General features: G+C 35.6%; 1 protein-coding gene across 1 annotated transcript in view; it reads right to left on the reverse strand.

The window, feature by feature from the left end:
* Positions 1–12,694, reverse strand: part of BMP6 (bone morphogenetic protein 6) — a 207,841-nt gene that overhangs the window by 54,698 nt on the left and 140,449 nt on the right. Inside the window, exon 2 of the mRNA XM_051970717.1 lies at positions 690–882. Coding sequence (XP_051826677.1) covers positions 690–882 — 193 coding nt within the window. The remainder of the gene's footprint in view (positions 1–689; positions 883–12,694) is intronic.

Here is a 12,694-nt window from a genome sequence, read left to right on the forward strand (position 1 = left end):
AGAAAGAGAAAAAGAGAAAGAGATTAAAAAAAAAAAAAAAAAACAGAGATAGACAGAGAGGCCCCAAATAACTAAACACTATTTTCATCACTCCAAATTCTCTTTCGGTTTCTAATAAAGAATATACATATTATTGTAAAGTTGTATTTCAAAGTACCTGATTTTAAAAGAGGGTTAGCATCATTCCAGGACATAGGAAGACTGTAGGTACATAGCATTTTGGGTATTAGATTATATGGCTTTCTGGATTGCTACATGGTTTTAATATGGAAAAATTACCTTCAATTCTTATGTGACATCATCCATTAGTTTGGACTTGTTTTTAACAGCACTTTGGCAGGTATGCTCATGCTTTTGTGTTTATGCTATGTCCTCTCCCCCCACCCACCCATCTTAGATTGCAAAGTAGGAAACTGCATATTCCGATTCTTGCCTATCTCACTATGGTGCCTCTCCTCAAGATGTGCACTTAGTAAATGTTAACTGACTGGCAATTGGATTAAGACAGTGTTTGGAATGTTTCCCACTCAACTACAATAAACTCAATTGCCAGCAAATTGCCTTTACTCTGCCAGTCTGAATAAATAGCATAACTTCATGTTTTGCTCCTGAGCCCAGAATTTATATTTCCAACAAACACACTCTGAGCCATAGAGTAAGAGAATGGGGGACTCCCTGGACCTTCATACCTGTGCTTGTGCTCCTGTAAGACTTGATAAATGCTGATAAGAAAAGTTTGGTTTTTAAAGGTCCCCATGACACAATCCTTGTAGATTCGAAACTCAGCAGCCGTCACAGCCTCTCCCTCAGGAATCTGGGACAAGTTGAACTTGAATTCCTTGTGATGGCGTTGGCGAGGGGAGAACTCCTTGTCATACTCCACTAAAGATTAAACAAGAGAGAGTGATAACCATTGTTACTTCACTAAACACCACATGGGAATCTCATTATAGTTTTATCATTTCACCTGATTTTTGCCATGGTCCAATCCTGAAGCTCATCACACAGCTAGTTAATTATTTAGGACGTTTCCTTCTCTCCCTTGTATCTCTGATGACTCATGTCACTATTCACTGATGCTTCTGCCAAGATTGGGTGGATTACAGGAAAAAAAGAAGAGGTGAGAGATCCCCTAAGTTTCTGGATCTTATTGAGGTAGATAGGTGAGGTAGTAGGAGGAGAGATGGCCTTAGAGTCAGGAAGAAGTGAGTTTGAACCCTACTCTGTATATTTACAAGGCTCTGTAACCTCCAGCAAGCCACTTGAACTTTCTGAGCCATTTGCCAGGAAGCACTTTGAGGGTAGGGCATGAGTACTTAACAAATGTTTTCTTCTCTGTAAAATGGGAACAACTATCTACTTTACAGGGTTTTGTGAGTGTCAAATGAAAATATACATAAAACGCTTTGCAAATTTTAAATTGCTACATAAATATTAGGCATTATTGTTATTATTGTCCTATAGATTAATAAATTTTGCTTATTTTCTTTTATATTCACAGTACCTACCCCAATACCTTGTATGAGTGATACTAAACTCATGTTTGCAGAATTAAAGTAATTTGAATTTTTTAAAATGAGATTTTTAAATGGAAAAGACAAGAGATTTAAAATGAATTCTGTATTACATTTCTTTCCCCTTTGAATATAGATCATGGAGAACTGACTATAACTACAGTTTATCAGGAGTAACTTTTCTGGGGGTCACATAGAAACCCTTTACAAAGGGAAAAAATATCAAAGTTCAGACATTCAGCTAACAAGCTTTGTTAAAAAAAAAAAAAAAAGAACTGCCTATTTCCCACAATAAATCATTGGTGTTGTCACTAGTGGTAAGAAATAGGCCCGCCACATTGTTCCCTTTCGTTGTCTTTATGGCAACCACAACTAAATCTCAGCATCAAATTAATTCTCTATAGCAGTTTTTTTCTTGGGTATTTGGATTGGGAGAAATTTCAAATTATTCACCTGCTTCAACAGCCCCTTCTCTTCCACACAACTTGAATTTTTTTTCCAGTATTACTAGAATAAAATTTAACAAACATTTATAATTTTCAAGGTCCTAAAACTTCAGCATGGTATAAATGAATAAAACTGAGTAACCTATAAGGTATAGGGTTTTTATTATAGAATTGAAATTAATCATGACCAGATGTGTTAAAATTTTATTTTATATTAAATTATTTTCTTTTTCTTTCTCTATTACTCTCAAATACTTTTTTTTGGGGGGGGGAGGGGTGAAGGGGAAGGAAAGCTCTGTTTCACTTTTAAATGCAAAGGATCAAGAAGGTAAGGAAGACTAACTAAAGAAAAAAAATCACTTTACAGACCTAATGTGAGAGTAGTTTTTCCAATTAGTGGTAGCCCATGAAAAACAATATTGTTGAAAGGTTCACCCAAGGACATCAGCACATGGCTATCACTTTTCCTTAGAGTTGATATGCCTTTTAAATTTGATTTATCCTTGTTGCTTAAAAGTGAAGACTATCTAATTCCCCTAATATAATGGGGAGAAAAAAAGTTCAGAATTCTACCATACCCATGACATAGTTTGGTGATTAATTTTTATATTATCAGCTGAGGATGGAGCTGAAGTATTTCTGTGAGAACTAAAGTTAAGGACCTGCCCAGGAATCTTTTAATCTCTTTAATAAGTTGCAATAATCAGCAGGGTGAAGCAAAGCAAGGAGCTGGTACAAATACTAGGTAACAAGTAAGACCTCTTATAAAGTCCTTCAATAAAAGACTTGATAAAAGATCTCCTGAGGCTTGTGATCAAAAAAGGTAAGAAAAGAACCCAACAGCTGCTCAGAACTTGCCATTCTACTTACTAACCACAATATTAACTTGTTACTATTAAAAGTATGGCCGAACTATGACCATGGGAAAATGATACCTTAGGGTATTGGGCAACTGTGGACTAAAAAAAATTAAAAGTATTATAGAAGAAACCTGGTACACATTCACCAACAGATAGAAAGGCATAAGTAAAATTTTCAATGCAAAAGGTACAATTCCCAAGACTCAGCAAATTTGAAGTTGCAGTTGGGCCTTATTAGCACTTTTCTTGAAAACACCTTGATGAGCATGGTTTCCCACATCTCTTCCATCATCAAAGATACATTGTTCTGATTTTCACTTTAATGTACTGCTGTATTCTACTTTTCCCATTCACTCTTCTCTAGAGTTCATTCAGAACCACTGTGCTTCTAAGATGATTAATCACCTTATTTCTTTTTTGCTTTTTTGCTTTTTTTTTTCTGAAGCAATTGGGGTTAAGTGACTTGCCCAGGGTCACACAACTAGGACGGGTTAAGTCTCGGAGGCCAGATATTTCACCTTATTTCTGAGAATCGATCTTTATCTATAAATTCTTGAATTTCTTCATTCTGCTTCACTAAGGTACCTTCAACACCTCTCTATGACTTTTCTTATTAACTCTATACTGCCCTCTTTACTCTTCCTATAACATTTCAGCCACTGAATCACTTCCCTCTCATTGAAGTTCAGTTAGAAATCTCCCCTTCCTCTCCCACCCTTTTGCCTACAATTGTATATGTACAGGGTATTTGGTAATTTTGTCTCAGGATGCTGCAAATAAATGAAGCTATGCTACAGCCTGCATGTGGATTTGAGGGTTTGGACTGGAAGCAAATCAAATTCCCTTGCTTTAGCATGTCCCCTTTAAGCAATATGAATTGGGTCTCCTTAAACATCAGTTAAGTACATAGTAGAGAGAATAATTGAGATGGGTGTGCTCTCCCTTAAACACTCATGGTGTGTACTTTTTCCTGGTTTGACGTAGCTTCTAGCATTTGCAGATTCTAGTTCACTTGTTCAATGTATGGTAAATTTGGCTGTCATTGCTCCAGAAATCCTCCTTCCTTTGAGACAAAGGTCATGTTTTTACTCCATGGTTTTTATTTAATTTTTTATTTAAAAGTCTACTAATAATTCTTCTTTATGGATCCCCTAACAGATACAATAAGATAACTGACCTGCTCCTCCAAACTTATTTTTTCCCTCTAAATATTTGTGAAGAAGAATGGTAATTTATAGCCCCAGTGTTCAATTTGTTTTGTTAAGGCAAAACCCTGTATTTCTTATTGTAGAAAAGTGATGAATTTAATCTTCATAATTTGAAAACACAGTTCTGCTACATTTCCTTCAAAAGATAAAAATTCAATCAATTATTTTAATCACTAATTATAATTATTTGTTTAATTGAAAAGAATAAACATCAGTAATATTATAAAAATATATAATGCTTTGCATTTTGAGTCTTAATTCTTCTTTTGTAAAATAGGAAAATAATAATCTACTTCATGACTTATAAAAAAGAATTTTTACTCTAGTACTATAATAATATATAAATATAATGTGTTATTACTATTACTATTATTGTATTAATGTGTTGGATGTCTTCCAAAGAATTTAAAGCATCATTACATATGTGTGTATACATATATACACATATTAGGAGATGTGATGATGCCAGATCTAATTGGCTTGAGAAAGTCACTTGTTAAATTTTCTTTATGTGAGCATTTATACTCCAAAAGTCAGAAATCTTTATATATCAGAGCTTGATTTGTTGTTTTATTGGTTGTCTAGATTTAGTGTTAATAATGCAGATTAAGTTTGAACATATGTATGCAACATTTTTTTAAGGGAATCCATTTGTTAAACATGTACCAGCAGATGCCTGTATCTATCTACAAATAAAAAAAAAAAAATAGCAGGGGAATGAAATAGAGTTCTAGACTTGGATTCAAGAATATGAGTTCAAATCCTGCCTCAGACATTAGCTTTGTGACTACAGGTAAGTCATTTGATCTCTCTAAGCCTCAGCTTTCCCACTTGTAAAATAGAGATAATCATAATCATAATCATAATCATCATAATAAAACCTAACTTTCAGGGTTTTGAGGATCAAATGAGGATAAAAAGGGCTTCATTGGCCTTAGTGCTCTGCATAAATATTAGTTACCTATCATCTTATTTGTCTTTAAGATAAATAGGAAAACTTATTTCTCCCATTTGATAGATTTGACAATAGATACAAAGAAATGACTTTCCTATTACAGTGTGGAATGGGAACTACAACTCAGGCCTTCTGATTTCATGCCCTCTGCTCTTTCTAAACTAACATGGGAGGAAATATTGTCAGAATAGAGGAAGAGGCAGCCTTGGTATATGGATGATATGGGTTTAAGTATTGGTACTGACATATACAGTATTGATTTTGTTATTTGGGGAAAGTCATTTACTTGGGAAGATTCCAAACTATTCTGACTATAAATTACAGTGCAGTTGTTGAGATACAGGTAGTATCCTCAATAGGAGTTCCATATACCAATAAAATTACAGTTGCACTTTTAAAAATTATTCAACATGTTTTAATCTGAAGGAATGGTAAATAGAATATGTTTACTGAGAGGAATGAAGTTCTAGGGCAATTGATTCAAAATATCAATTTGCATATTGCTTTGCATTTTGAGCAATATTGTCAAACAAGTCAAAAATTAAAAAAAAACTAAGCTATAGCAATTTATCAAAGCCTTTTATTAAGGACATAACACAGATGAAATATATAGTTTTTGCAAAATAATCTAATTCAGAATATGTTCCTTCTATTCCCCACAATGATTTAGGAGGGATTGCTTATCAAGGCCTATTCTCCTAGAATATCAATTACCAAGAAATTCCCATCCCTCTGCCACTCCCATTTATGGTCAAATATCCCTTGTAAGATATCACAGAAGTAGAGTTCAGGGATATCAAACACACTCTATCTCTTCAGTTCAATTTAACATGAAGCAAAAGAATTAGAGCAGGGTTTCTTAACCTAGGGTCTGTGATCTTTCATTTTTTGTTTTTAACATTCTGATGACAGCATTTCACTATGATCGGTCTTCTTTGGGATCCTATGTATTTTATTTTATATATTTACAAACATTGTTCTGTGAGGGAGTCTACAGTCTTTATTAGACTAGCACCATACACTAAAGAGACATAATAATATAACATTTCATCCATAAAAAGAAATTTTGGAGGTAGAAATAGGAGAAATGACAGCAGAAAACAGCTCAAATAGAGGAAGCAAAACATACTGCCAGAAATAGCTCAAAAAAGAACTGAAAACAATAATTTTTCTTTTTTAAACAAATAGTCACTAATTCCTTCTTGAAAAGTTAGCTATCTTCTGAACTTTTTTCTCTAGTAGGGTCACACCTAACAATCCCTACATCTGGACTATTCCTTTTTTGTGGTTCTGTGGCACTAAAGTTAGCATTGAGATTAGCAGGCACAGTGAAAAGTATCCTAGAAACCACCAGGAGATTGCCATCCTTGGGTTATTTGTTCAAATCAATAGCCTGAGACCCTACTTCCTATAACCATAGCTATTATCATCTCTTTTGCCCCTGCAAATGAAGTTTTAGAAGATAATTGAAATATACCAAAAAATCTGAACCCAGTTGTGTCAAAATCTCCAAATGCTTCTCATCAAAACACTTAACTGGGAGCAAATATAACATAGGTAGAAAGAGTCAGATTTGAATCCTGGGTTCTAGTTCCAGATTCTACTTGTTATGTGATCCTGAGCAAGTCCCTTACCTCTTTGGTTTTATAAAATGAATTAAATAATCTTTGAGTCACCTTTCAGCTTTAAAAGATTATGACTTTCCACCTTTAAAGTAGAAAAAAATGGACTAAAAATACTTTCTTATTATCACCTCTATGAGAAGATTGCCAAGAAAGGACCCAAGAGAAAAAGAAGGAAGCAGGAAACAATGAGCATGAATAATCTGCAAAGTGGATAATCAGCTCCTGAATAATTGGGAGTTGGCTATATTGGGCAATATTTTTCACTTTGGGTGGCAGCTTGAAAAATAATAAATTCCAGTATTTCTCCACAGTGGACTTCTTACCATGACAAGGAAACTATTCAGTTTCAACTTCAAATTTCAGTTTGAAAGGCTAAAAGTAACTCACAGAGGCCAATTCCCTGTTGTAGTTCCCAGGATTACTTAGGATTCATCCTCCTATCTAATTACACTGCATCAGATGACCTATTATTCATGGCACAGACCAGGCGTGCCAAGCACAGGGACATGTGGAGAGTTGTTTCTCATGGTTCCTTCCAACCTCTCCTAACTGTGAATTGGTTCAGGTTGGCCTGACCACTGAGAAGTGAAAGCCAATACTAATTTCTAATCTGAGGCATCTGTATATAACACTCCCCATCCTTGACAAAACTATAACCCAGTGGTGATAGAAGAAGAAAAACGGATGTATTCCAGCCAATGGCTAGAACAAGCCTGGACCTGGAAGGAACAACTGTTCTTAAGGCTCTTGCCATACCGGCCAGGAAAATTTACAGAAACAGATTCTTGAATGGATCCCTATCAGATGAAGAATAGCAGCCGTAAACCACAATAGGCATGGGTTACAGAATTATATTGTATGGTTATGCCTAGAGAAGTTGTAATAAGACAGTGGGCTAATAAATAGCCTCAGGAGTAACATTTGTGTAATAGGGCAGTTTAAGCACAGATAAACCAAGAAGGCAAATGGGAGTTCTTTCTATCAGCAAGAAGAATTGATCCTCAATACTGGGATAGAAAAGAAATGATCCTTAGGGTCATCTCATCACACATCTCTACCTTTATGAGACCTCAAGTCCTGCTGAGTTACTGTGCCTTATATGTCCAGTCTTGAATTTAAGAGACTCTTACCATTCCAGGCAGTGTTTCAGCAATTCAAATAAATTTACTCAGAGTGATTTCTGTAATGATATGGGAAAAATACCTAAAATCTAATATTGATTAATCCCAATCTGCCAAGCATACTTGATTGTCCTAAAGACAAGTACAATAAGTTGAAAGTCAGCAACTTTGTAGAGTTAGCAACTCTGAAAAATGGAAAATGTTCAAGTGTGATAGATACAGAATACATATATTTAATTGTCATTTCACATATTGATGTTTTCATGCTAACATTAACTAATTAACAAACAAGACATTTTTATTAGGCTGGAGACTTCTACCTTCACAGCTTCCCTTCCTCACTTTCTAGATCCTTCAGCTAACACTAGACTTGTAGCTCTGTCATAATTTCCATATCAAATACAAATTGATGGTTTTACTATAGGATTAAGCACAGGAAAACAGGGACTGCAGGGGAAAAAATTTCTTATCCAAGTATGAGAATAGGTGGGTGGTTTGGGGGTGTCCAAAAGGAATAAAGGAAAAAGAAATCTTTGCCAGCCAAAGATTTTTTAATTATTCTCTCTTTGCTCTGATTTGAAACATTATTCTTCATTATTGGTATAGCACCAGAAAACACATTCTTTTCTTCAATAGTTCACTTTATTTTCCTCAGTACACAATGGAGTGAGTATCTAAGGGTTCAGTTACTGATTTGCCTCTAGATTAAGCTCAAGCTAAACCACTCACTTAACATTTAGTTTCCCTGAAGCAGGGCATGGAGGCATGGTGGGTGGTTCCCTCAACCTCCCTCTTATTACCTCTCTCTCCAAGTCACCAGATCCTTAATCTTTCAGGTCCTTGAATTCAAGATTAGTTCTACTGGAAAACAGGCCTTTAAAAAAAAAAATAGGTTTACAAGGCAGCAGCAAGTAATTGTATGAAGATTCATAGAATGTGGCAGAAGATATTTACCACTGGCTTCTAGCTTCACAGGGGAAACAAATCATTTTGATGTGCTTTGGGGAACAAACTTTGGCATCACTCAGAATAAATAAAGTACAAAAATCACAATTTGAAGAGGTGAAAAAGAGGGAGTTCAGAAGGAAGGAGGATATCTATCTCACAGAGGGGCACCACTAAGTTTTATGAAGGGCCTCCCAGGAATCCATGGATCAAATGTAAGAAAAACTCACTGTCTCTCTTTCTCCCAATCATTCAGCCTCAAATAATAATAGCTAACATTTATGTAATGTTTTAAAATTGGGAAAACATTTTTCAATAGAGCATCATGACCCCATGTAACAGGAACTATAGGTGTACAGAACCCAATTTTTTTTGCTGAGGCAATTGGGGTTAAGTGACTTGCCCAGGATCACACAGCCAGAAGTGTTAAGTATCTGAGACAAGATTTGAACTCAGGCCCTCCTGACTTCAGGGCTGGTGCTCTATCCACTGCACCACCTAGCTGCCCTCTATACAGAACCCATTTTACAGATGAACAACAAGTTCATAGAGGGGTGAAAATGCTTTCTCATGGTCATATAGCTAATAAAAATCAAAGGTACATTTCAAGTCTGGATCATTTGAGCTCTCTACCTCTAATAGGAGAGAAGACCTGGAGTTTTCACTTAGTCCATGAGATTATTACTCTGGCTTTTTTTTCACTATATCCTCAAGGTAGGTGGCCATTTTGACAGGTGCACATTTGATTACAGTTCTTGTATTACATTTTGATTGGCTGACATTTTGAACTTTTCCTTTCCTTTTCTGTTACCATCAGACAGATAACCAGAGAGAACTCATAATTCTTAATGGGTGACATGGAGAACACACATAAATACAAAACATAGAAAATCCTCAAACTTACTTTAGCCATTAACTTCAAATTCTCTACCTCCTCCTTCCCTTCAATATTTTACCAAAGCTTCATACTAGCAACAAAATTGACTCTTAAATTTCATATGTTCTTTAAATTAGTCCTTACTCTCTTATTGGGATGCTTGTAGAAGTATGAAACCACCAAAATGTCAAGGGAGGAAATGGGGAATAGCAGTACTGGGCTTTGATAATCTACAACCTTAATTATCAGTTCCTCAATAAGCATTCTTACAGGACCTTCCTTCAGTTATTCAGCTTAAAAGAGAAAGATATGAGGGAAAATGTGATTCATTCAAGAAAATGAATCAATGAATTAAAAAAGAGAGAAATAGGTTTTAAATATTAGTATGGTATTTGAATTATAATTAGGATTTAAGGTGAAGGAAGAGAATGGAAAATAATATGAAACCACACCTCTAAATTGCCTTTGAGCAGGAGAAGAGGGTGCCTGTTCTCTTGACTCCATTGGAAGCTGGATTCAGCCTTTCTAATTCACAACCTTTGCCCAAAAAGGCATTTGACCATCTCAAAAAATGTAAAGAGATACATGGTAGTGCTATGACTACAATGCATATATGCTGAGAAGTTTCATGTTATGTCACAAGATAGTGGGCTTATCCTTGGTCTTCATTTTGTGTTCTTTTCAAGTCAAGAGCCATTTAATAAACATCTACTATCTTCCAGGTACTTTGCTAGATTCTGAGTATACAAAGAAAGTAAAAAATGCTCCTTGTTCTTCTTAATGGTTGGGGTGAGGGTGGAGGACAATATCTGGTCTTCTCCATTCCCATTACTATTTCTCTCATTGTTCATCCTTTGTTTTTAAAGAGGATGAATGACCTTGTAGACTGATGTTTTGATTCATGAGTTAATCAGATTTAAGTGAGTCAAGTTGACACAAACTCTTCAGCTTCACTCTCTCTTCCAAATCAGTGAAATCCAGTAGCAAGATAAATGTCAAGAAGAGTCTAGCAATGATCTGGGATGTTGACCCTGACATCTCCTGACCAAGCTCGAAGCTCTCCATGGCACCTACTTCAGCCACCCTCATGGTCATTGGAGCAAGTTGTTCTTATCTGTCCATTCCATTGAAGGAAGTCTTCACATGCTTGGGATAGACATCCCCTTAACTCACTGATAGGTTTGTGGCTTGTCAGTTAGCTTCAACTTGGTTTTAGTCTGTCTGGTGAAACAGTTTTAGCAGGGGGTGGCTGCTTCACCTGCTACAGTTTCTTGGAACCACACGTGAGAGTTGGATAGCAGGAGACACCAAAGAGCAGCTCTGAACAGGGCTCCAGAGGTCCTAGTTCTCCCTGAACATATACTTGGCATGGAATTGTACTCCCCTTCTCTGCTATCTTTTGTTTTCCAAGGACAACATCTCTCTAATATTAATGCAAACATAGAAGTTCCAGGTTCTCAGAAGCCAACAAGTACAACCTGTAGTTGAACAATTCCTCAACCACATTCCTGACAAGGGGTCATCCAGTGGAGGAATCCATGGCTTCCAAAAGCTGCCCAATTCACTTTTGGATTCTGTTGATGATTAGAAAGTTTGTCCTTACATCAAACTTAAATCTGTTTCTTTTTATTTCCTAATTCCTAGTTCTACTCTCCTGGGAAAAGCAGAACATGTTAAATTCTCCTTTCATTTGAAAGCTCTTCTAGCAATTATAAACAATTATCATACTTCTTTCCTTTTATCATAAATACCATAGTTTCTTCCACTGGAAAGAAAGAAAAAATAAAGGGAAAAATCCAGCTTTCATATCACTAAGGAAAATTATTTTTGGTAAGGGAGCCTACTTTTCTCATTGCCATCAGCAACTATTCCTAGAAAACTGTCACCAATGGGCAGATAAGCACAGAAGCTCTGGTAACAGCAATATTGCTCAGACCATCAATCTAGATTCCAGTCCAGCTTTCATAGGCATAATTTGGGGCAAGAAACTCCTTTGGAAGAAGAGTTGACCACTCTCACTACCAACCAGCTGCCATGAGACAAGTCAGCTTTGCTGAAGCAGAAGGTACCCTGAAGAACAGGAGGCAGCTTGTGCCAGTGCCAGGTAAGTCAAACCACTACATCCGGTCTTTGCCCATTTTCTGCCAGACTGCTTTCCTACTTTCCCAATGATTTTTTACCAAATTATCAATTTTAATTCTCAAAACTTAAGTCTTTTCACTTGTCAAACATTAGGTAACTATATTTGTTTGCTGTTGTAAATTATACCTACTCCATTCCACTGATCTATCTATATTTCTTATCCAGTACTCAACAACTTTGATAATTACTGTCTTGTGATATAGTTTAAGATCTGGTACTATTATATGTATGCCTTCTAAAATGAGTCATTTAGAACTGAACATGATATTCCATGTATAGACTAACAAAACTGAGTAGATTATCTAGCACCTCTCTAATTGTAGACACTGGGCTTCCCTTGATGCAACCTGAGATTTATTAAGTTTTTTAATCACACTATTAAGATTTTAATCACTAAAACCTTCAATTGTTTTTCAGATCAACTGTTCTTTCATTACACTTCTCTCAACTTGTAGTTTTAAAATTGATTTTCTTGAATCAAAAGTGTTCAATTTATCTCTAGAATAATTTAAAGTTGATATCACGTCTGTTTCTGACTTCATTTATCTTCATCAAAATGTTTTTCCCCTTTGTTTCTTGAATTTCTTCACATGAAAATATCTTTTTAATAAACAATGAAACTCCATATCTCTCTCCCCTTTGCCTGTCCTGTTCTTTCTGTTTAGGTATCCCTTTCTAGATCCATAATCCAGCTCTACATCCTATTCTAGTTCCTATCAAGAAGACCCATAATGACAAATCTGCCTCTTGTCTAACCTTGCTTTGTGAGTTTGTACAGAAAAATTTGAAGTTCTGGGATTTATTTTCTGATTTTGCTCCCTCTGAATTCCAGAATATCTATAGAAATATTCTTCCTATATTGTAGTCAGGTTTATGGAATCAAAGATTTAGATTTGAAAGGGGCCATAGAGATCAATGACCTCATTTTACAATTAAGGACAATGAAGCTCCCACATAGAAATTAAGTAACATGGGTAGGGTCAATTAGATAAATATCTGTC

This window comes from Antechinus flavipes, chromosome 1 (assembly GCF_016432865.1).
Source record: "Antechinus flavipes isolate AdamAnt ecotype Samford, QLD, Australia chromosome 1, AdamAnt_v2, whole genome shotgun sequence".
Classification (NCBI taxonomy): domain Eukaryota; kingdom Metazoa; phylum Chordata; class Mammalia; order Dasyuromorphia; family Dasyuridae; genus Antechinus; species Antechinus flavipes.